We start from the raw sequence: 23140 nt of genomic DNA on the forward strand, positions 1-23140 counted from the left end.
CACCATAGAAGCTTTCAGAAGCATAACAAAGAACTGTAACCACTGGTGGGCACAATGAACAACTGCATATACGTACTGTGACTCCTAGGAAACATACTAAACAGCTACATGTATATAAGTAGTTATATAAAACATGAGCAAGCATAAATTGTTAAACTGCACTGAAAATAAGTCTAATCCAACACAGCCTTTTTTGTGGTAACAGATTGCACAAATTCACTGTATTCTGAAGAAATTTCCCCTTATCTCAGTTGCAAAAAAAGATCCCTTTATATTGAGGCCCTACGCTCAGATCCTAAACATCTCTATTAAAGGAAATATCCTCTCCACTTCTACTGTATCCAGGCCTTTCAGAATCTGGTAGCTTTCAATGAGATTCTCCCCCCCCCACCCCCACCCCCATCCCCACCACAATCTACTGAACTCCAGAGATCTTCCCTCTGCTCCATTTCTGGTTACCAACCTTTTTCATTCCTATCCCCGTTCCCATTCCAACATGTTGGTCGGCCTCCTTTTCTGCCACGATTAGGCCACTCTTAGGGTGGAGGAGCAACACCTCATATTTTATCTCAGTAGCCTCCAACTTGATGGCATGAACATCGATTTCTCCAACTTCCGATAATTTTTAACACTTCTCCCTCCCTCTTCAATTCCTAATTCCGACCTCTTACCTCATCATGTCACCTCCCTGTCACCCACCCCTGGTGTCCTTTTTCCTTCACTTTCTCCCTAAGTCGACTCTCCTCTCCCACTGGATTTCCTGTTATCCTGCCCTTGAACTTTTCCACCTATCACCTGCCAGCTTCTCACTTCATTCCCCATCCCCCCATCCCCACTCACCTGGCTTCATCTATTACCTTTTAGCTTGTCCTCCTGCCCGTCCCCCATCTTCTTATTCTAGTATCCTTCCCCTTCCTTTCCAGTCCTGACTTGAAACATTGACTGTCTATGCTTTTGCCTGGATGCTGCCTGAGTTCCTCCAGCATGTTGTATGTGTTGTTTTGAATTTACAGCATCTGCAGAATTTACAGCATCTGCAGAATCTCTTGTGTTTAAAACTTTCTCAATCTTCATATTGCACTCTCTTCAAGGCCAAACTATTCTTCTGAATTTCAAAATGGTACTGGTCAAACTGGGGGTTAATCAACATATATTGTTAACTCGAGATTTTGCAGATGCTAAAAAATCTTGAACAATACATGCATAAAATCCTGGAGGAACTCAACAAATCAGGTAGCACATACAGAGGGGATTAAGCAGTTGATGTTTTGTGCCGAGACCCTTCATCAGGATTGGAAAGGAAGGGGGAAGCAGCTGGAGTAAGAAGGTGGGGGAGGGGGAAAAGTACAAGCTGGCAGGTGATAGGTGAGACCAGCTGAGTGGGGGGAGTTGGGTTGGGAGAGGGGATGAAGTAAGAAGCTGGGAGGTGATCGATGGAAGAGTTGAAGGGCTGAAGGAGGAATCTGATAGGAGGGGAGAGTGGACTATGAGAGCAAGGCAAGTGGGAATAGAACCAGAGGAATGTGATGTGCAGGTGAGGAGAGGAGAGGGTGGCCAGACTGATGTATGAGGAAAGGGAGAAGGGAAGGAGGGAGAGATTACCAGAAGTTAGAGAAATCAGTGTTCATACCATCAGGTTAGAGGCTAGTTGTATCCTAGGGGAATGGGGTTCAGAGGGATAATAAATCAGCCATGATGAATGAAGGAAGAGAATCAATGGGTTGAGTGGCCTAATTCTATGTCTTCTGGTCAAATGGGTCCTCGTTTTGCTTCCTTTCCCACTGTTCAATGATTTATTTGTTGCGATTGTAAATGATCAAGGTTCAAAGTAAATTTATTATCAAAGTACATACTGTATCTATCACCGTAAACTATCCTGTGATTCATTTCCTTGTGGGCATTTATAGTATATACAAAGAAAAGATAGAATTAATAAAAGATCACACATAGCAAAACAAACAACCAATATTCAAAGGATTTACAAACAGTGCAAATACAAAAAGAAAAGATAAATAGGCAATAAATATGAGAACATGAGTTACAATGTTCTTGAAAATGAGTTGTTTTAAAAGTAATGCCAATTTATAGAGGCATTCTCTTTTTGCAACAAGTTGGGTAATAATGTTTCTGTTTTGCTTGACAGACCAGAGGAACCTGGGTATGTCCATGAAGGTGGAGCGCTCAACATTGGACCAAGTAAAGAAACGCTTTGAAATCAATAAAAAGAAAATTGAGGAAAAACAAAAGGAGTATGACTTTGAGGAACGCATGAAGGAGCTGCGGGAAGAAGTGAGTTACAGAAGAAGGAATTACGGGCGTTGGGGATAGGAGTGCTTGATTTGGTGTGGATTTGATGCTTGCTCCTAACATGTTTATATCATGTAGTATTAACAACATGGAAGCCTGAACAAGCTACAGAATACAAAGACATCTCTTTAGAACTGAGATGGAATGCTGGAGAAACTCATCAGGTCAGGTAGCATCTGTGGAAAGGAATAAAGAGATGTTTGTACCAAGACCAAGATTAGAAAGGAAGGAGACAATAGCAAGAATAAGATGGTGGAGGAGAGGGGAAGGAGTCGATGATTCTGTTCCAGCTCCTTCATCAGGACTTCGACTGATTATTCCTGTCCATAGATGCTGTCTGACCTGCTGAGCTTCTCCAGCATTTTGTGTGTGTTACCCTGGATTTCCAGCATCTGCAGAATCTCTTGTGTTTATGTTAGTGATGATAAGGAATTTCTTTAGCTAGAGGGTGGTGAATCTGTGGAAATGATAAAGTAGTGGTGGGACATGATGGGAGTGGGACATGAGTAGGGTGGGTGGATCCTTCATGATGCTGCTGGCCCTTTCCAGCACCTTTCTTTATGTACAGTATTGTGCAAGACTTTTGCATAAAATTGTATTTGTCAATGTGGAGCAGAGACTGAATTTGTAAAATCAGGTGGGAACAAACGATGTTGGCAATGGTGAGGGTGGAGTACAATGGGAGGGGTGTAGGGCACGTTGCAAAATAGTAAGGGTGGAGTGCCAGGGGAGGGAGGTTTGTGTGGGTGCAGGCACACCCAACCCTGAGACACCAGGCAGGGTCATTTGATTCCAAACAATTGGTTTATTGATCATTAGAGAAGTTCTCTCTGGTGCTTCCCGTTTCCCTACCTTCCCCTTTTTCCAACCATGATTCCCTCTCCCTTCCGCCTTCCCACTGTCAGTCCACAATAGAGACTGATATCAAAATTAGGTTTATCATCACTCACAAATGTCATGAAATTTGTTGTCTTTACGGCAGCAGTTCAATGCAATACATAATAATAAAGAAAAATGTGAATTACAGTAAGTGTGTGTGTATATATATATATAAAAAATTAAAATGTATTATGTATATTATATGCAGTATGTAATAGTTAAAGTAGTGCAATGATTAAAATAAGAAAAGTAGTGAGGTAGTGTTTATTGTCCATTCAGAAATCAGATGGTGGTGGGGAAGAAGTTTGTTCCTGAATTGTTGAGTGTGTGCCTTCACTCTCTGTACCTCCTCCCTAATGGTACCAGTGAGATCAAGACAGTGACCTAAGGGCTGGGGGCCCATAATGATGAATGCCACTTTTTTGAGGCATTGCTCCTTGAAAATGTCCTTGATACTTTGGAGGGTAGTGCCCATGATGTAGCTGACTAAGTTCACAATTTTCTGCTGCTGCTTTGAGAAGACTGAGAGTTTTTCAGGAAACAGCAGTGGGAAACTGTAAAACTAATTAAGAAGGACAAAACTGATTACAAGAATTAGCTGGCAAGTAACATGAAAATGAACAGCAAGGGCATCAGTGAATAAAAAGAGAGTAGATAATGTTAAATGTGCGAGACCTGGAAAGACATGCTGAGGAATTAATGAGGAAGAAGGACTGGAAGGCAATTTGAAATGAATTCTTTACAGCAGTTCTCTCAATGGAGGGCACTGCAGATATCCCAAGTAAGGCTGGGGGTGTTGTGGATAGTGTGGTGGACTGTCAGAGGTTACAGCAGGACATTGATAGGATGCAAAACTGGGCTGAGAAGTGGCAGGTGGACTTCAACCCAAGTAAGTGGGAAGTGGTTCATTTTGATAGGTCAAATGTGAAGACAGAACATTATATTAATAGTTCGACTCTTGGCAGTGTGGAGGATCTGAGAGATCTTGGGTTCCGAGTCCACAGGACACCCAAAGCAACTGCACAGGTTGATAGTGTTGTAAGGAGTATGGTGTGTTGGCATTCATCAGCTGTGGGACTGAGTTCAAGAGCCGTGAGGTAATGTTACAGCGATACAAGACCTTGGTCAGATCCCATTTGGAGTACTATGCTCAGTTCTAGTCACCTCACTACAGGAAGGATGCGGATACTATAGAGAGAGTGCAGAGGAGATTTACAAAGATATTGCCTGGATTGGAGGGTGCACCTTATGAGAATAGGTTGAGTGAACTTGGCCTTTTCTCCTCGGAGTGACAGAGGATGAGAGGTGACCTGATAGAGGTGTGTAAGATGATGAGGGGCATTGATTGTGTGATAGCCAGAGGCTTTTTCCAGGACTGAATTGGCTAACATGAGGGGGCATAGTTTTAAGGTGCTTGGAAATAGGTACTGAAGAGATGTTGGGTTAAGTTTTTCCACACGAGAGTGGTGGGTGCGAAGAATGCACTGCCAGCAGTGGTACTGGAAGCAGATTCAATAGGGTCTTTTAAGAGCCTCTTAAGCTAGGTACACGGAGCTTAAAAAAATAGAGGACTATGTGCTAGGAAAATCCTAGGCAGTTTTTGGAGTAGGTTACATGGTCCGCACAACATTGTGGGCTGAAGGGCCTGTAATGTGCTGTAGATTTCTATGTTCTACAACAGTGGGCTAGTTTCAAATAGAAGGGTAGAACATTAACAATCCCTTTTGCATGGGGTATTGGAAAAAGTTCTGAGTGAGCAGTCTGAATAACTGCTAACGTGACCCTGTTATCTAAGATGGGTAGGAAGCAAAAAAACACAAGACTACTGGACTTTCAGATTAACATCTGTGGTTGGGATAATGCTGGAGTCAAGGAAGACATAGTCATTTACAGAGCTTAATGTGTTAAACTATGCTAACATGGGAGGGATGAACAGGAGACATGGTAACCTTGTGCTTAGTGTAACACTTCACAGTGCCAGCACCCTGGATTCAATTCCCACCTTGTACATCTCCATTGTGGCCATGTGGGTCTTCTCCCACATTCTAAGGATGTATCAGTTAGTAGGTTAATTGGTCACAGGTTAATTGGGTGGTGTTTGGTTGTTGGGCCAGTTTGGTTACTGTGCTGCATCTCTAAGTAAGGAGTGCAACTCATGATAAAAAGAAAAATGGTGGTCCTGTCAGGTTTATGAATGCCCAGCATGCAACTGTAAATGCAAGTATTTAGGAAATCGGTGGAGTGGGATTTTCAGGATAGTTGTGGGGCTATAGGCACATTTTGCTGTGTGGGATATTGGATCATGGCCGCATTTCTGACTTGCAAACTGTCTGAGTTGCAAAGAATTCTTAGAAATGGAAGCCAGCCATAACTTGGAGAGGACCTATAATCCACTTGATAGGTACCCATGCACTGTGACAAACCTCCACTTTTCATCATTGGCATGCAATGATTGCATTGTGCATCAGTGACAATCTGCACCCCGTTTACTAGGAGACTCTACTGACAATCCCTGTCAGAATCATGTTTAACATCACTGAAATATGTCATTCTCTGCCACATGTTGCTATTACAGCTTGGGGTATTCTGAGGTTCGGAGTTCAATTCTGGTGTCGTCTGTAAGGAGTTTGTACATTCTGCCTGTGAACCATGTGGGTGTCCTCTGAGTGATCCAGTTTCCTCCCACAGTTCAAAGACATACTGGTTAATAGCTCTTAGTAAATTGTACTGCGATTCAGCTAGTGCTAAACTGTTGGGTTGCTAGGTGTGTGTCTTGTTGGGCTGGGGTGGCCTGTTCTGCACTGCACCTCTAAATAAAAATAAAAAAATTATATGAAATCTGTTCTTTTGCAGCAGCAGTACAGTGCAGTAAATAAAAAACCTATAACTTATGATAAGCAATATAGACAGTTAAGTAAGTAGTGCAAAGGGAGAGTAAAATAGTGATGTAGTGTTCATGGGTTGCTTCATTGTCCATTCAGAAAACTGATGGTGGTGGGGAACTATTAGCTGTTCCTAATAGTTTGAGTTTGTGTCTTGAGGTTGTTTTTTTATCACTCGAATAACAAGGGCATTTTAAACCATCCTTTGCAGATTCCTCTTTCAAATTGTGTAATTTCCTGCTTTAGAAATGTATTACCATTTCTTTACATCACAGATTTTTAAATAGAGGAATTCACTCCCCTACAGTCCTGTGGACCACCTTCACCAGAGCATTGGAGTCCATAGAAATAGGAACAGAATTAGGCCGTTCAGCCCATCAAGTCTGCTCCGCCATTTCATCATGGCTGATCCATTTCCCTCTCAACCCCATTCTCCTGCCTTCTCCCCGTAACCTTTCACGCACTGACTAACCAAGAACCTATCAACTTCTGCCTTAAATGTACCCAGCGACCTAGCTTCCACAGATTCACCACCCCCTTGCTAAAGAAGTTCCTCCTTATCTCTGTTCTAAATGGACATCCCTCTATTTTGAGGCTGTGCCCACTGGTCATTCAAGAAGGTAGCTTGCTATCACTTGAATGAAATAATCCTGCCACCGATTATACGGAAGTTCTGAGGGCGACATGGTGGCATACCGGTAAGCACCAGTGATCTTGTGATCATGATCGGTGTTCTCGGTAAAGAAGGTTTAACGTACAAGGTGCGTCTGATGGCTCTGGGCCTGTACTTGCTGAAGTTTAGAAGAATGGGTGGGGGGGGGGGGGATCTCATTGAAGCCTATTGAATATTGAAAGGCCCAGAAAGAGTGGATGTGGAGAGGATATTTCCTGTAGTGGTGGGGGTGGGGGTCTAGGACTAGGAGGGAAAGAAACAGAATATCAGGATTTCCCTTTAGAATAGAGATGAGGAATTTCTTTAGCCAGAGGGTGGTGTGAGTCTATGGAATTCATTGCCATAGGTGGCTGTGGAGCAAAATTTGTATATATACTTAAGGCAGAGGCTGATAGCTTCTTGATCATTAAGGGTGTCAACGGTTCTGGGGAGAAGGCAGGAGAATGGGGTGCAGAGGGATAATAACTCAACCATGATGGGCTGAATGGCCTAATTCTGCTCAATGCCTAATTCTATGTATATGTTCTTAAGGAGTTTTTACATTCTTCCCGTGAGCACCTGGATTTCATCCGGAATCTGTGGTTTCTTCCTGTATACTAAAGATATATGTGTTAGTGAGTTGTGGGCAAGCTGTATTGGCGCCAGAAGCAGAGTGACATTTGGGGGGAGGGGCTGCCTCTAGCACATCCTCAGACTGTCTTGGTCGATGATGCAAATGGCTCATTTTGCTCTGTTTTGATGATTAGATGTACCTGTGACAAATAAAGCTAATCTTTAAACTTCAAACTGTAAATGGGTGAGGAAAAAATGTACAAACATTGCAGCAGAAAAGCTGGATTAATGTGTCCAAATGGAGAATCCCCGAATATGAATCTGAATCAGATTTATTATATGTCCTGATTTTTGTTGTTTTACAGCAGTAGTACATGGCAATTCCTAATAAAAATTATGTTATAATAAGAAACAAAACATTAAATAAGTAGAAATATGTAACATATATAGTATAAATATATACAATTAAATGTGTAAATGCTCCCAGTGAAGCAGTTACTTTTCTTTCTCATTTCTGTTTACCTATTCTATATTTCCAGTCGAATTTATTCCAGACTTGTGGAATTTTGCCTTCGTTTTTTTAAAATCCACTGCAAGTTTATCCTTGCAGGAACATAAGCTAGGCGTCAAATGCAAGGCAGCCACTAATAAACCCAACAGGGAATTCAGGAGGAACCTTTTTACCCAGAGTAGTGAATCAGTGGGACTCATTCCCTCAGGAACTGTTTGAGACAATTGGTTGAAATGTTTTTAAAGAAAAAAAATCGGAATAATTATGATGGAGATAGGAATCGAGAGATGCTTGTATGGGAAGAGAGGAGACTTGTGCAGTGCAATTTCATTGTGAATCTTTAGCCTGAGTTCCTCTGAACTATATTCTTTTCAGTCTCTAATAGACAAACTCCATTCACTCCCTGGCACCAGTTCTGTACCAAGGGTTTGGGTTCAAGAGTACTATGTGCAACACTACATCAATGAGTAAACTCTGACATCTGAGGTTCCAAAGTACCAAATAAAATTTATTATCAAAGTACGTACAGTATATATTACCTCTGAGTTTTATTTTCTGGCAAGATTCACAACAGGATCGATGTAAAACCACAGAAGGTGGACAAACAACTAATGTACAAAAAGACAAACTGTTCCAATACAAAAAGAAAAAAAGACAAGATATTAATGATAAATAAGCAATAAATATCAAGAACATGAGATGAAGAGTCCTTGAACATGAGCACATGGGTTGCGGTAACAGTTCAGTGATGGAGCGAGTGAGGTTGAGTGAAGTTATCCCCGCTGGTTCAGGAGCCTGATGTTTGAGGGGTAATAATTGTTCCTGAACCTGGTGGTGAGCCCTGAGACTCCTGTGCCTTCTTCCTGATAGCAGCAGCGAGAAGAGAGCACGGCCTGAGTGGCGGGGGTCCTTGATGGATGCACCTTTTAAGTGTGTTTAATGGTGCTCTGAATTTATTTGGCACTGATGTTTAAGTTCAAGTTTAATTGTCATTGAACTGGACATTAATACCCATGAATGCAGCTAAATGAAACAGCCTTACTCCAGGGCCAAGGTGCAAAGCATATTTGCAACACACACACAGCACAGGCACATATAGCATGTATAAGATAGTAAGCTCATATCAGTAAAATACAGTCACACAAAAATATAGTCCAAACCCTTAGTCCATGACAGCAGTCTGCTTGACTTCTGCTGAGTGAACACTGGAGGAGGGCAGCACAGACTCCGACATGTCTCTCGTGGGCAACTATAAACAGGTGATACCATGGCTTGAGGCCTAGTCTTCGTTGTACCCGAGGCCACACAGCTCCTCCCACTGTTGGCCACCGCCGCCGGCCAATAAATCAGTGAATCAGACTTGCAGCATTCCATATTAACAATGTCCAACAGGGTTTTGTGATCACAAGAAAAGGGACTAAGACAATCACTCACTGTTAGACTGCACAGCACCTTTGCACACTAATGCTTCTCTGAAGTGGGCAGTAGCATGATCTACACAAAGTCCAGTTCCTTCAGTTCCTCCACCCACTGATAGGATTTACCTGCATTACATTAAGTGCTTAATGTCTAGCAGGTTCTTGTGATTGTAAAAAAATGTTTACTACAAAAGACTAAGACGTCTGGTTGATCCCACAGAAGCTGCTGTGATTGTCTCAGTAAAGACAAAAACATTTTTTATTTCATTTGTCATTTCAGTTGGAGGCTTTGAATATCTATTAAATCCTTAAGGTTATCATAGCCATGGGTGGGGATGGGGATAAGCTCCCACTACCTATCAAATGCTCCCAATGGCATGTGTCTCAAATAGCCCCTGACAACCCAGTCCAGTTCTTGGCCTTCACGTGTGGCTTAGCTACTAACAGTTTCTACTGACAGGAGAAGGGACAAAAGAGGGTTACTGGTGCCTTAAAACCAGTCACTTTGGGCAGATTGGGCTAGTCAGCCATGGTTGGCAGCTCACCTAGGAGAAGGAAAACTCTGACCTCAAGCTTCTGCTAGATTGCGGCTATACCCACTCATGGGGAAGTCTTTGGGAGTAAACTCCAAGGGAAAAATCCAGAACTGAAGTCTCTAAGGCAGTCCTATGTTGAGTTCACACTGACTGGCAACTCTTCAAATGCTGATAGGTATCAGTCTCTGCCTTTCCTTTGGATTCATCAGCTGTGTGGAGAGGGGAGCTTGCTGCATGGGCTTGCTCTCCATATCATACTGCCCTGGCTTGCATAGAATATAGACAGTTAGGACGCAACATCCATTGTCACCCATGACCAGTGGAGGGCTTCATAAAAGCTATTGAATCAATCCAGTCTATGGCACTGGCATAGTATAGACCATGAGTTGGTCCTCCATTTAACATGGTATACTGCAGTCAATAAATATAGAATAGTGAAGGCCCTTCAGCCCATGATCTTGTGCCAACCATTTCATCAGCTGCAAGATCAATCTAACCGTTATCTCCCACATAACCCTCCATTTCATCTGTATGCCTTTCTAAGAGTCGCTTAAATGTCTCTAATGTATCTACCACTACCACACACCAGTGCTTTTAAAAAATATTACCTCTGACATCCACCCTATACTTTGCTCTAATCACCTTAACATTGCTCCCCCGGTATTAGCCATTTCCACCCTGGGAAAATGTCTCTGGCTGACCACTCGATCTATGCCTCTTGTCACCTCATCCTCTTCGCTCCAAAAAGAAAAGTACTAGCTCACTCAACCTGCCTCAAAAAATATGCTCTCTAATCCAGGCAGCATCCTGATAAATCTCCTCTGCACTCTCTCTAAAGCTTCCACATATTTCCTATAATGAGGTAATCAGAACTGAACACAATATTCAAAATGTGGTCTAACCAGGATTTTAATATCTCCTTCTGTGTCCTTAATGTCAAAATTTTATTTAATTCTGCTCTGGTGAACCACCTTATGGGGGATATTACGTTAAAGGAACTAAACTCAATAGTCACCTGTACCCAATAAAGTGTATGTTCTTGGTTTCTGCTGCTATAGTAAATGCACTTCAAGGTTTGACATGTTTGAACATCCTTTCAGAGATGTACTTCTGCATACCTGTTGCCTTTCTGTCAGCTTGAACCAGTCTGGCCATTCTCCTCTGAGCTCTCTTATTAACAATATGTTTTCCCCCACAGAAGTGTTTTTTTTTTTAAACACCATTCTCTGTAAACACTAAAGACTGTTGTGTGTAAAAATTCCATAAGATCAGCAGTTTCTGAGATACTCAAACCACCCTGTCTGGCACCAACAATTATTCCACAGCCAGTCACTTGGATCACATTTGTTCCCCATTCTGATGTTTGGTCTGAACATGACTGAATGATTTTATGCATTGAGTTGCTGCCCCATGGTTGGCTGATTAGATATTCCAGATTATTTAATGTCATTTCCAGTACACAAGTGTAAAGAGAACAAAATAAGTGTCACTCCTGATAACACAATACAGTAATAAAAAAACGCAATAAATATAAATTCGTAAAATAACTTATGTATGTAGATTCAGTGTATGGACATAAGGTGAGTCTGACCGGAAATGATAAAGTAGTGGGTTAGTGGGAAGAGGAGGTGATCAGCCTTGCTACTGCTTTTGAGTTTGGTGGTCCAGGCATGGATGCCACATAACCTCCTCCTTGATGGGAGTGTGACATGAGCAGGGTGGATGCGATTTTACATGATGTTACTGGCCTTTCTCTGGTACCTTTCTGTATTTGCATTCACGAGTGGGTGTACAGGTATACCTAGTAAAGTGGCAACTATATGTTTTCTGTTGTTACAGGAAGAAAAAGCAAAGGCATATAGGAAGGAGAAACTGAAGGAGAAGAAACGAAAAGCAGAAGAGGAGCTGACGTTCGAGGAAGATGATGAGATGGCAGCGGTGATGGGATTCTCCGGCTTTGGATCATCAAAGAAGAGCAGCTGACCGAGCCACCACTTGGACATCGGACATCCTTTCTGTGACTTTCCTCCTCCCTCTTTCTTTCTCTCCCTTGCCTCCTTAGTCCCATTTAAAATGGTGTTGCGTGTAGTGTGAATGAAGGTGTTTATTAATAAAGGATTTTTTAAAAAAAAGAAAAGTTATCCCTTCCTCAGCCTTTCAATGAAAGATGCTTTTGGATTCAGTTACTTAGTTTTATTCACAAGCAGGGGGAGATCTTTCTGTCTCTTTGAACATTCGGTTAGATCCCGGCTGACCTGGAGGTGTTTTCCTTTGTGCTGAAGTACTGTAGTTTGCGATGGTTTCCCCAGCTTTCCCCATTCTCCTTCTCCTGAGTGAGATGGTGACCAGAGGGCAATGAATCTGTGGAATTCATTGCCACAGACCGCCAAGTCCTTGGGTATATTTAAAACAGAGATATGTTCCTGATTAGTCAGGGCATCAAAGGTTATGGGGAGAAGGAGAATGGAGTTGAGACGGATAATTAAATCAGTCATGATGGAATTGTGAAAAAGACTCAATGGCCTAATTCTGCTCCTAACAGTCTGTTAACTTGCCTGCAGGGAAGGAACCCTCTGGTTCAATTTCTGCCTCATACCAGAACTGATGATCAAAATCAGCACAAGTTTGGGGTTGTTACAATTGGTTTTGCTTCTTTTGTGAAAGAGGATGCTGGACGGCGGATTCCAATGAATAGTTATTAAGTAGCATTTTTTTGCTTAAGTTGTCCAAAGTATTAGAAGCAGCTGCGATGGCCCTGTCGTCGTCTTAAGTCCATCACCCCTACTGGGACATAGGTCGCTGATATCAGCTTGCCAGATTCCTCTACCCTGAGTCTGTGGCTTCTGCTTTCATCATGACTTCGTATGTCTTCCAGGCAGTCTCCCAGTGATGAGGTCTTCAGAGCTTCTGTTGGTGTTTCTGTAGCTGTGGGTTTTTATAGGATGGGGTTGCTAGCCCTATGCCCAACCCTCCTCCTTTTGCAGCCGGGCTGGGGACTGTCCATGGCGGAACATGACGTCCCTGTAGCCGAGTATGTTCTGTTGCATATTGAATAGTTGTGATTCTAGAGTGTTCCTCATCATTGGAGTCAGTACACTGCCAGTAAATCATAAAGAGCTTAAAAAATGGTCACATACTTGATTTTTGTTAAACTTTCTCTGGTTCTAATCTAGATGTACAATACAAATCCTTTATTAAGCATCTTTTGATTGACTGTCAAAGACAATTCAGGCCCTTGAAAAATTCTTTTGACTGAGAACTGTGTTGTGTGCAGCATGAGGGGGGAGTGCATGTCACTGAGGGGTTTAAACTGCCAAAACTACACACAACATTGTCCTTTTGAACTGCAAGCATTTTTCTGGGCCTCTTGACTTATTTCTCACCTTTTTATGTACAAGCCTTTAATTAATACATCTCATTACTTTAATGAATATTGCTTGTGGCCCAGTGAGTCGCTAGGTGTATGAATGGTTCCACAATCTATACTGAACTTTGACTTAAAGTTCAAAGTATATTTATTATCAAAGTACGTATACCGTATGTCACTAAATACTACCCTGAGTTTCATTTTCTTGTGGGCATTCATTGAATGAAGTAATACGATAGAATCAATGAAAAGATACACACAAAGACTGACAAACAACCAATAATGCAAACAATAAATAAGTAAATAAATAATATTGAGAACATGAGTTGTAGAGTCTTTGAAAGAGAGTCCGTAGATTGTGGAATCAGTATTGAGGTGGGTGAAGTTATCCACACTGGGTCAAGAGCCTGGTGATAAAGGGCAGTATCTGTTCCTGAACTTGGTGGTGTGGGATCAGAGAATCCTGTACCTCTTTCATGATAGTAGCAACGAGAAGGGAGCTTAGCCTGGGGGGTAGGGGGTCCTCGGTAATGAATGCCTTCCCAATGAGTGGGCCAGTCTTCAAGTGTGAGCTGAAGGAAATCAGACTGGGTTCCTGCTCCCCAGTGTGAATGGATCTCTACCCACTTTCTGTCCATGGACCTGCAGGCTTCTCTTCTCAAATATTCATCCGCCTCTCTGTGTGCTTTGTGCATAGTACATTCCAGATCACAATTGCTAGCATTAAAACTATTTTAAATAAATAGTTTGTTTTTGGATTAGTGAATGAGAGAACAATTAGAACAGACCAAGAATGTTGCCAGGACCTGAGGGAAAGGTTAGAACTTTATTCCCGGGCGCATACAAGATTGAGGGGAGATTTGCTAAAGCCGTACAAAATGAAGAGGGGTATAGATGGGGTTAATGCAAGCAGGCTTTTCCCACTGTGGTTGGGTGAGACTAGAACTAGAGATCATGGGCTATGTGTGAAAGGTGAAATGTTTAAGGAAAACCTGAAGGGGAACTTCACTCAGAAGGTGTTCAGAGTGAAACGAGCTGCCAGTGGGAAATGGTAGATGTGAATTTGATTTCAACATTTAAGAGAAGTTTGGATAGGCACATGGATGGGAGGGATATGGAGGGTTATGGTCCTGGTGCAGGTTGATGGAACTAGGCAGATTAAGTGATCGGCATGGACTAGATGGGCTGTAGGGCCTATTTCTTTGCTGTAGTATTTTATGACAAACAGTTGCCCTTTCTAAAAAAGGTGTAATAAGATGGGAGAGGTGCAATGTTAAACAATATCACCTCTATTACTTGTATTTCTAAAAGAAAATCTGCATATTGAAATTAAAAAATCTAAAAATCACAACATGTTCAATCATTTGCAAGGAATTCTCTTTTGCTGGGCAAAAGCCTAATGTATGTACACTAGTGACCTGAATGTAAATGGTGAATCCATGGAAAAGAGTAAACAGTTGATATTCCAGTCCTGATGATGGATCTTGGCCCAAAACATTGACTGTTCTCTTTTCCATAGATGCTGCCTGACCTGCTGAGTTCCTCCAGCATTTTGTGTGTGTTGCTTTGGATTTCTAGCATCTGCAGATTTTCTCTTGTTTGTAAATGGTGAATGATCTGAGAAATAATCTGAATGTAAGTCAATCTTCCTCTGTGTCAGGTTTCCCTCCGTGTCATGTGTACTGTGTTCTGACTAGTCTTCTTTTTCTCTTCCAGTTGACATTTTCTAATGCAAAGGTTTTCTTTCTGTATTCGTCTGTGACTTCCGAGCAGCATCTGTGACCCTTTGTTTTTTAATTAAAGGTAAACAGAATTTTTCTTTTTTGAATCATGGTTTTTTTTCTCTGATAAACACTTAGTGGCCATTTCATTAGGTACACTAGTACATGTTTGTAAATACAAATATCAAATCAGCCAATCATGTGGCAGCAACTCAATGTAGGAAAGACATGATCAAGAGTTTCAGTTGTTGTTCAGACCAAACATCAGAATGGGGAAGAAATTGATCTAAGTGACTTTGACCATGGAATGATTGTTGGTGCCAGACGGGGTGGTTTGAGTACCTCGGTAACTGCTGATCTCCTAGGATTTTTACACATAAGCCTGTAGAGTTTACAGAGAGAAACAAAAATAAAACATCCAGTGAGTGGCAATTCTGTGGGGGACAACACCCTGTGAATGAGAGAGGTCAGAGGTGGATGGCCAGATTGGCTCAAGGTGACGGTAACTTAAATAACCATGCATTACAACTGTGGTGTGCAGAAGAGCATCTCTGAATGAACAACATGTCGAACTTTGAAGTGGATGGGTTACAGCAGCAGGAGACCACAAATATACACTCAGTGACCTCTTTATTAGGTGCAAGAGATATCCACCCTTGGATAGGAGCAAAATTAACCCAGTCCTATCTCACCCCATTGAAAATAAATCTGACCTATCCCTCTAACAGTCTTCTCCCTCTTTCTTTTAACCTCATGCAGTATTTTTTCAGGATGTCCTGAAGTACTGTGAAGCTAATCAAGGCCAGTTGTCATAGTTTGTAGGAAATGTAGAAGATTGATGCGATCTGTGTGAATCTGTGATTTTTGAGCTTGAGTTCCTTGTATCTGGTTGGCTTAGCTAGTTGGGATGTCACTGTGCAGAAGGAAAAGTGTAAAGTAATGCCCAACGCTGGCCCCCTAAACCTCAGTCGACGTAGTAGTATTAATGCAAAAAGAGGGCAAAAATCTTAAGCAAGTGTTCTTGGGTTCATGAACTGTTCAAAAAAATCTGATGGTGGAGAGCAAGAAACTTTTCTTAAACCATAGAGTGTGTATCTTCAGGAGCTTGTAATCCCTAATAGTAATGAAAAGAGGGAGTGTCTGAATGGTGGGAGACCTTAATGATGGATGCTGTATTTTTGAGGCATTACCTGTTGAAGATGTCCTCTATGATGGGAGGCTGGTATTCATAAGGCCAGCCTTGTCTTTAGGTCCTACTGCAATCACTTTGCTTCCTCAGCTTTACCTACCCTTCCACCTATCTTCATATCATCTGCAAACTTTGCCACAAAGCCATCAATTCCATTATCCAAGTCTTTGACAAACAAAGTGAAAAGTAGTGGTTGCAATACTGACCCCTGAGCAACACCACTAGTCACTGGCAGCCAACCAGAAAAGGCCCCCTCATTCCCACTTGCTGCCTCCTGTCTGTCAGCCAGCCCTGTATCCATGCTTGTACCTTTCTTTTAATGCCAGTGGATTGTATCTTGTTAAGCAGCCTTGTGCGACACCTTATTAAATGCCTTTTGAAAATCCAAGTAAATGACATCCACTGCCTCTCCTTCAACCACGCTGCATGTTACTTTCTCGAAAAACTCCAGCAGATTTGGCAGGCAAGATTTTCCTTCACAGAAACCATGCTGACTTTGACTTATTTTACCATTAGTCTCTAAGTACCCCAAAACCTCATCCTTAATAATAGACTGCAACACTTTCCTAACCACTGAGGTTAGGCTAACTGGCCTATAATTTACTTTCTTTTGCCTTCCTCCTTTTTTTTTATGCTTACACCCCCATAAAGTTTTTTTTTTATTTACAGCGTTACAGAACAAGAACAGCTTTTCTTTTTTTTAGTATAAAAGTATGGAAAAAAATGTATATTACCCATGCCCCCTCCCCTTAACCCCTCCCCCCTAGCATCCCTATAAAGAAAAAAACAAAATACCCCCCTACTAATGTTGTGAAAAAAAACACAACACAACATTACCCCCCTCTGTTGTACGGGTCATGGCGATCGCCATGATTACACACGTGAATCCCGCAGAAACCGGTCCAAAGCTCTCCAGCCCCCCCGCAACATAAAAAAGTATATACATAAGAAGAAAAAAATACTATTCTCAATTAGTGTTTCTAAAATTTTGCTTTTCTCCCCATATTATCCTTAAATGTCCATCACTTCTGTTCACTGTCTCTATCTTCATCTTTAATCCATTACGTTTGGAAGTCTCTATGTATAATTAGCCACTAGATGGAAGTTCTTGTGCAAACACCTCCGCTTCTCAATAATCGGAAAAAAATCTTCTTTTTCCCTCCTTCAAAAAAATTATCAATGCTGCTGGGTGACGCAGTATAAATTTATAACCTTTTTCCCATAAGGCTTTTTTCGCTGGGTTAAATTCCTTCTTTCTCTTCAAAAGGTTATAATTTATATCAGGATAAAAAAGAACTGGTTTCCCTGCGATCATCAATGGCCCGTTTCTATTTTTGGCACTTTGGGCAGCCGCCTTCAGGATCTTTTCTTTATCTTGGTATCTTAAGCATTTTATCAAAATTGATCGTGGATTTTGATCAGGTTGAGGTCTTGACCTTAAGGTTTTGTGAGCCCTTTCTATCTCAATTGGAGTTTCTCCTTCCATTTCCAATTTTTCAGGGATCCATTTTTGAAAAAAACTTATTGGATCATCACCTTCTTCATCTTCTTTAAGTCCAACAATTTTAATATTGTTTCGTCTACTAAAATTTTCAAGCTTATCAATTTTTTCCATAAATTGTTTTCTTTCTGATGTCCAAGCAGTATTCTCATTTTCCATTTTGTTCATTCTTTCAACCATGTCTTCTGTTGTAATTTCCAAGTCTATAATTCTCTTTTCCATTTTTCCTGTCTCTTTGTCATCTTATCAAACATAATCTCCATATTTATCATTTTTTCTTTGATTTCTTTTTGATTACTTTTAATGTGCCTAATTTATGCACCTTCCTCTCTTCTTAAAGAGTGGAGTGACATTTGCAATCTTCCAGTCCTCCAGGACCATGCCAGTGATTCTTGAAAGGTCATGACCAATGCATCCGTTATCTTTTCAGCAACCTCTCTCAGGACTCTGGGACATAGTCCATCTGGTCCAGTTGACTAATCAACCTTAAGAGCTTTGAGTTTGCCTAGCACTTTTTCCTTCCATGTCCTTACTAAGCAAGAGAGTATCAGGCTCTGCTATAAATATGGCCAATGATTTGGCTTCCACAGCTATTTGCACCAATGAATTCCACAGTTTCACCACCCTCTGGCAAAAGAAGTTAGAACATAAAACATTATAGCACAGTACAGGCCCTTTGGCCCACAATGTTGTGCCAACCTTTTAATCTACTCTAAGGTCAGTTATCCTCTCCCTCCCACATAGCTCTCCATTTATCTGTCTGTACTTCCACCCCGGCAGGGTATTCTATGCACCCACCACTCTCTGTGTAAAGAACTTACCTCTGACATTCCACCCCCTATACTTCCCTCAAATCACCTTAACATTACCCCCCCCCTTGAATTAGCTAATTCCTCCTCATATCTGTTTTCAAGGGATATCCTTGTACTCTGAGGTGGTGCCCTCTGACTCCAGACCCTCCCACTATATGAAACATTCTCTCTACGTCCACTCTACAAGAGATTTAGACAAAGTGAATAGGAAGAGCTGAGTTTCTTCAATAAAAATAATAAATAATAAGCAGATCAGGCAACATCTATGAAAAGAGTGAAATGGTCAATGCTTCAGGATGAGACCCTTCAGGACTGCGAAGGAAGGGGGAAGATAGCTGAATAAGTCAAGTCACTTTTTATTGTCATTTTGACCATAACTGTTACCTGGGTTTCAGCACCTAAGTTACAGGGAAAGGTTGAACAAGTTAGGCCTTTATTCTTTGGAGCGTAGAAGGACTTGATAGAGGTATTTAAAATTATGAGGGGGATAGATAGAGTTGACGTGGATAGCTTTTTCCATTGAGACTAGGGGAGATTCAAACAAGAGGACATGAGTTGAGAGTTAGGGGGCAAAAGTTTAAGGGTAACACGAGGGGGAGTTTCTTTACTCAGAGAGTGGTAGCTGTGTGGAATGAGCTTCCAGTAGAAGTGGTAGAGGCAGGTTCGGTATTGTCATTTAAAGTAAAATCAGATAGGTATATGGACAGGAAAGGAATGGAGGGCTATGGGCTGAGTACGGGTCAGTGGGACTAGGTGAGAGTAAGCATTCAGCACGGACTAGAAGGGCCGAGATGGCTTGTTTCCATGCTGTAATTGTTATATGGTTATAACTGCTGGTACAGTACACAGTAAAAATGAGACAATGTTTTTCAGGATCATGGTGCTACATGAAGCAGTACAAAAATTACATTGAACTATGTAAAAACAACACAGAAAAAACTACACTAGAGTACAGACTTACCCAGGACTGCATAAAGTGCACAAAACAGTGCAGGCATTACAATAAATAATAAACAAGAAAATAGGCACAGTAGAGGGCTGTCAGTCCAGACTCTGGATATTGAGGAGTCTGATGGCTTAGGGGAAGAAACTGTTACATAGTCTGGTCATGCCTTTTCCTAGATGGCAGCAGGGAGAAGAGTTTGTATGAGGGGTGTGTGGGGTCCTTCATAATGCTGTTTGCTTTGTGGATGCAGCATGCGGCGTAAATGTAATGGCAGGAAGAGAGACCCTGATGATCTTCTCAGCTGACCTTACTATCTGCTGCAGGGTCTTGCAATCTGAGATGGTGCAATTTCCGTACCAGGCAGTGATGCAGCTGGTTAAATGGTGGAAGGAGAAGGAGGTTAACTTGATAGGTGAAGCCAGGTGGGTGGGAAGAATAAAGTGCTGGAGCAGAAAGAATCTGACAGGAGAGGAGAGTGGATCATGGGAGAAAGGAAAGCAGGAGAGACCCAGAGGGAAGTAATAGGCAGGTGGGAAGAAGTGGGGAATAGAGGTGGGGGGAGCTTGTTCCCCAGGAGAAATCGTTGCTCATGCCAACAGGTTGGAGGGTACCCAGACAGAATATAAGATGGTGCTGCTCTAATCTGAGGGAGGTCTTATCTTGGCATATGTGGAGGCCATGGATTGACAGGTCAGAATGAAAATGGGAATCAGAATTAAAATGTTTTGCCACCAGGAAGTCCCACGTGTGGCGGATGTGCAAAAAGGCTTGATGGAGCAGTCTCCCAATTTTCAATGGGAATCACCAATCAGGAACACCGGCCACAATAGACGACCCCAGCAAATTCGCAGGTGAAGTGTTGTTTCACCTGGAAGGACTGTTTGGGGCCATGAATGGAGCAGAGGGAGGAGGTGGCTGGGCAAGTGTAGCTCTTGGGCTGTTTGGAAGGGTCAGTGTGGGGAGAGACAAATGGACAATGAAATTGTGGAGTGAGTGATTCCTGTGGAAAGCAGATGGGGGTTGGTTGGTGATAGAGATAAAGATATGTTTTGTGGTGAACCCTTTTGGAGGTGGTGAAAGTTGCAGAGGAAAATTTAACTCCCTCCCACCCCCTCCACAGAGTAGTCTGGGAGGAGTTTGAATCCAAACCAGTGCAATGCATGGTTGAATCAGAAAAGGCTGCAAAAAGTTGTACGTTCAGCTGGTTCCATCTTGGGCACTACCCTCCCCAGCATTGCGAACATCTTCAGAATGTGATGCCTCAGGACATGCCCTCTTCTTATTGCTACTATCAAGGAGGAGGTACAGGAGTCCAAAGACAGACACTCAATGACTTAGGAACAGCTTCTTCCCCACCACCATGAGACCACCATGAATAGACAATGAACTTTACCTCACTATTTTCTCTTTTTCTACTACTTTTTCAATATATATTTCTTATTGTAATGAAGTAAATAATAAATTTCACAACATAGAGTACTATGCAAAAGTCTTAGGCACATATGGATAGCTTGTTGGGCAGGTGCGGCTCGTCAGCCTGCCTAGGAGAAGGAAAACTCTGATTTTAAACTTCCACTGTCTTGCTGCCATACCCACCCATGAGAAAGGCTTTCGGAGTAAACCCCGAGGAAGAAATCTGGAGCTGAGGTCCCTAAGGCAGTTTGATGTTGTTTTCAGAGCTGTAGATTATTGGAAGTTATTTGACCTATTTCGAAGCCAGTGTCTTGAAAGGATATTTGCCGAAGGCCTGTAGATCACCTTTGCCTAATGCCTTACAGTTTCTCTTCCACCACAGTGATCTGTCTGGTTGCATTTTGAGCAATCCTTTTGTCTTTTTGTAAAGTATAAAATACTGCGGTAGTTTTAAAAAGCAGAGAACAAAATAAGTGTTTCTAGTTGATGACCCTTCACCAGTCATTAGGTTCTTATCACTGAAATATATTGTTGTGGAGCAGCAGAGTAGTGCATTACATAAAAATTATTCTAAGTTACAATCAGAAATATATAAAAAGTGAAATGTGAATCAGTGAGAATAATAGTGGTCATGAGTTCATTGTTCAGAGCTTTGATGGCGGAGGGGAAGGAGTTGTTCCTAAAATGTTGAGTGCATGCCTTTAGGTACTAATTGGCTGATGTTAGTAATGAGAAGATGGTATGCTCTCAGAGGTGAGGGGTTCTTAATGATGGAAGCCACCTTTTTGACGTGCCACTTTTTGAAGCTGTCCTTGTGTGGTGAACTACATATACCCCTCTGGACATGCCCCCTGCTGACTGCTCCTGTGGCTCCTCCCACAGACCCCTGTATAAAGGTGATCAAGGCCTGAGCCCGGCCTCTCAGTCTCCAGGATGTAGTATGGTGGTCACTCACTGCTTGTTCCTTCTTCCAGTCAATAAAAGCCGATATCTCGCCTTTACGTCTCAGAGTGAGTTATTGATGGTGCATCACCTTGATGCTGGGGAGGCTAGCGGCCATGATGAAGCTGGCTGAGTTTGCAAACCTCTGCGGCCTTTTCCGATCCTGTGCAGCAGAGCCTGCACACCAGATGGTGATGTAACCAATCAGCATACTTTCTGTGGTACATCTTTGCTTTATCTTTGAAGATAAAGTGACACTAACATGAGTAAATAGCAGGAGTACGCCACTCAGCCCCTCAAGCCTGCCCTGCTGTTCGATATGACACAGTCACAGGGACTATCGCAGTGGTAACACACAGAGAATGCTAGTGAAATGCAGCAGGTCAGGCAGCGTCTATGGAGGAGAATAAACAGTCAACATGTTGGACTGAGATCCTTCATCAGAATTAGAAAGGAAGGGGAAGAAGCCAGAATAAGAAGGTGGGGGAGGGGGAAGGTGATCGGTGGAGCAAGATTGGTGAGGGAGGGATGATGAAGTAAGAAACTGGGAGGTGATAGGTGGAAAAGGCAAAGGGTTGAAGAAGGAGGATTCTGATAAGAGGGGAGAGTAAACCCCTCCTTACTTGTAGGAGGAGGGTTACCGGGGGAGGTGGTCAGCTGGAGAGAAGAAGTGATGAGAGGCCAGAGTGGGGAAGAGGGAAGGGAGAGGGGAAATACTGGTAGGAGAAATCAATGTTCATGCCATCAGGTTGGAGGCTACCTATGTGGAATTTGAGGTGATGCTCCTCCAACCTGAGAGTGGCCTCATCGTGGCAGAGGAGGAGGTCACTGACTACAATATCGGAACAGGAATGGGGATAGGAATTAAATGGTTGGCCATCGGGTTCACCCATCTGCTATGTGAAGTCTGCAGCCTGGGTTTTCTAAAGAAAAGAACACATTCACAGGAAAAGTCACAGTGGTTTTATAAGGAAGCAAAGGGAAATCTGTTTAGATGCAAGAACAGAACTTTGAGGTTATTTCTGGAGGAGTGGCAGTGAAATAACTACTAATTCAAAGGCAATTATATTGTGGATATAAATTTAATTTTAGTTCTGATTCTCAGCATCTGTGGTAAGTTTTGTTTTGCATCTCTAGGTCTGCTCTGAAGTTTCATGCAGGAAGACATTGCCTGTAGGAGGCAGCAGCGAGCAGTAGGGAGCCTCTCACAAAATAGAAAGTGGTGTCAAAAAGATTGTTCATGATTGTTTAATTTCATTTTCAGTACACAGGCTAAAGCAGAAAGAGTGTCTGTACATAAGGTGACTGACAGGAAGTGATAAAGTCGTCCTGGGGAGTTAGTGGGTGGAGGTGCCTTACTGCTTGGGGAGTGTCAAGTTGGATTTTTTTTTCTTCTTTGAACATGTGCAGCATCCCCACTTGAAAGAGATTGAATGTGTCTACCAGAAGGTTTTTTTTGGATTCCACTCAATGACCAAACAGCTTTTCCTT

General features: G+C 42.2%; 1 protein-coding gene across 1 annotated transcript in view; it reads left to right on the plus strand.

Moving 5' to 3' along the window:
* The window catches only part of zmat2 (zinc finger, matrin-type 2), a 58646-nt gene extending 43693 nt beyond the window's left edge, over positions 1-14953 (plus strand). The window contains exons 5-6 of the mRNA XM_059990447.1: positions 2144-2289; positions 11598-14953. Coding sequence (XP_059846430.1) covers positions 2144-2289; positions 11598-11741 — 290 coding nt within the window. The 3' untranslated portion in view covers positions 11742-14953. The remainder of the gene's footprint in view (positions 1-2143; positions 2290-11597) is intronic.
* Positions 14954-23140: the final 8187 nt, after the last annotated feature.

Source organism: Hypanus sabinus, chromosome 15, assembly GCF_030144855.1.
Source record: "Hypanus sabinus isolate sHypSab1 chromosome 15, sHypSab1.hap1, whole genome shotgun sequence".
NCBI lineage: Eukaryota > Metazoa > Chordata > Chondrichthyes > Myliobatiformes > Dasyatidae > Hypanus > Hypanus sabinus.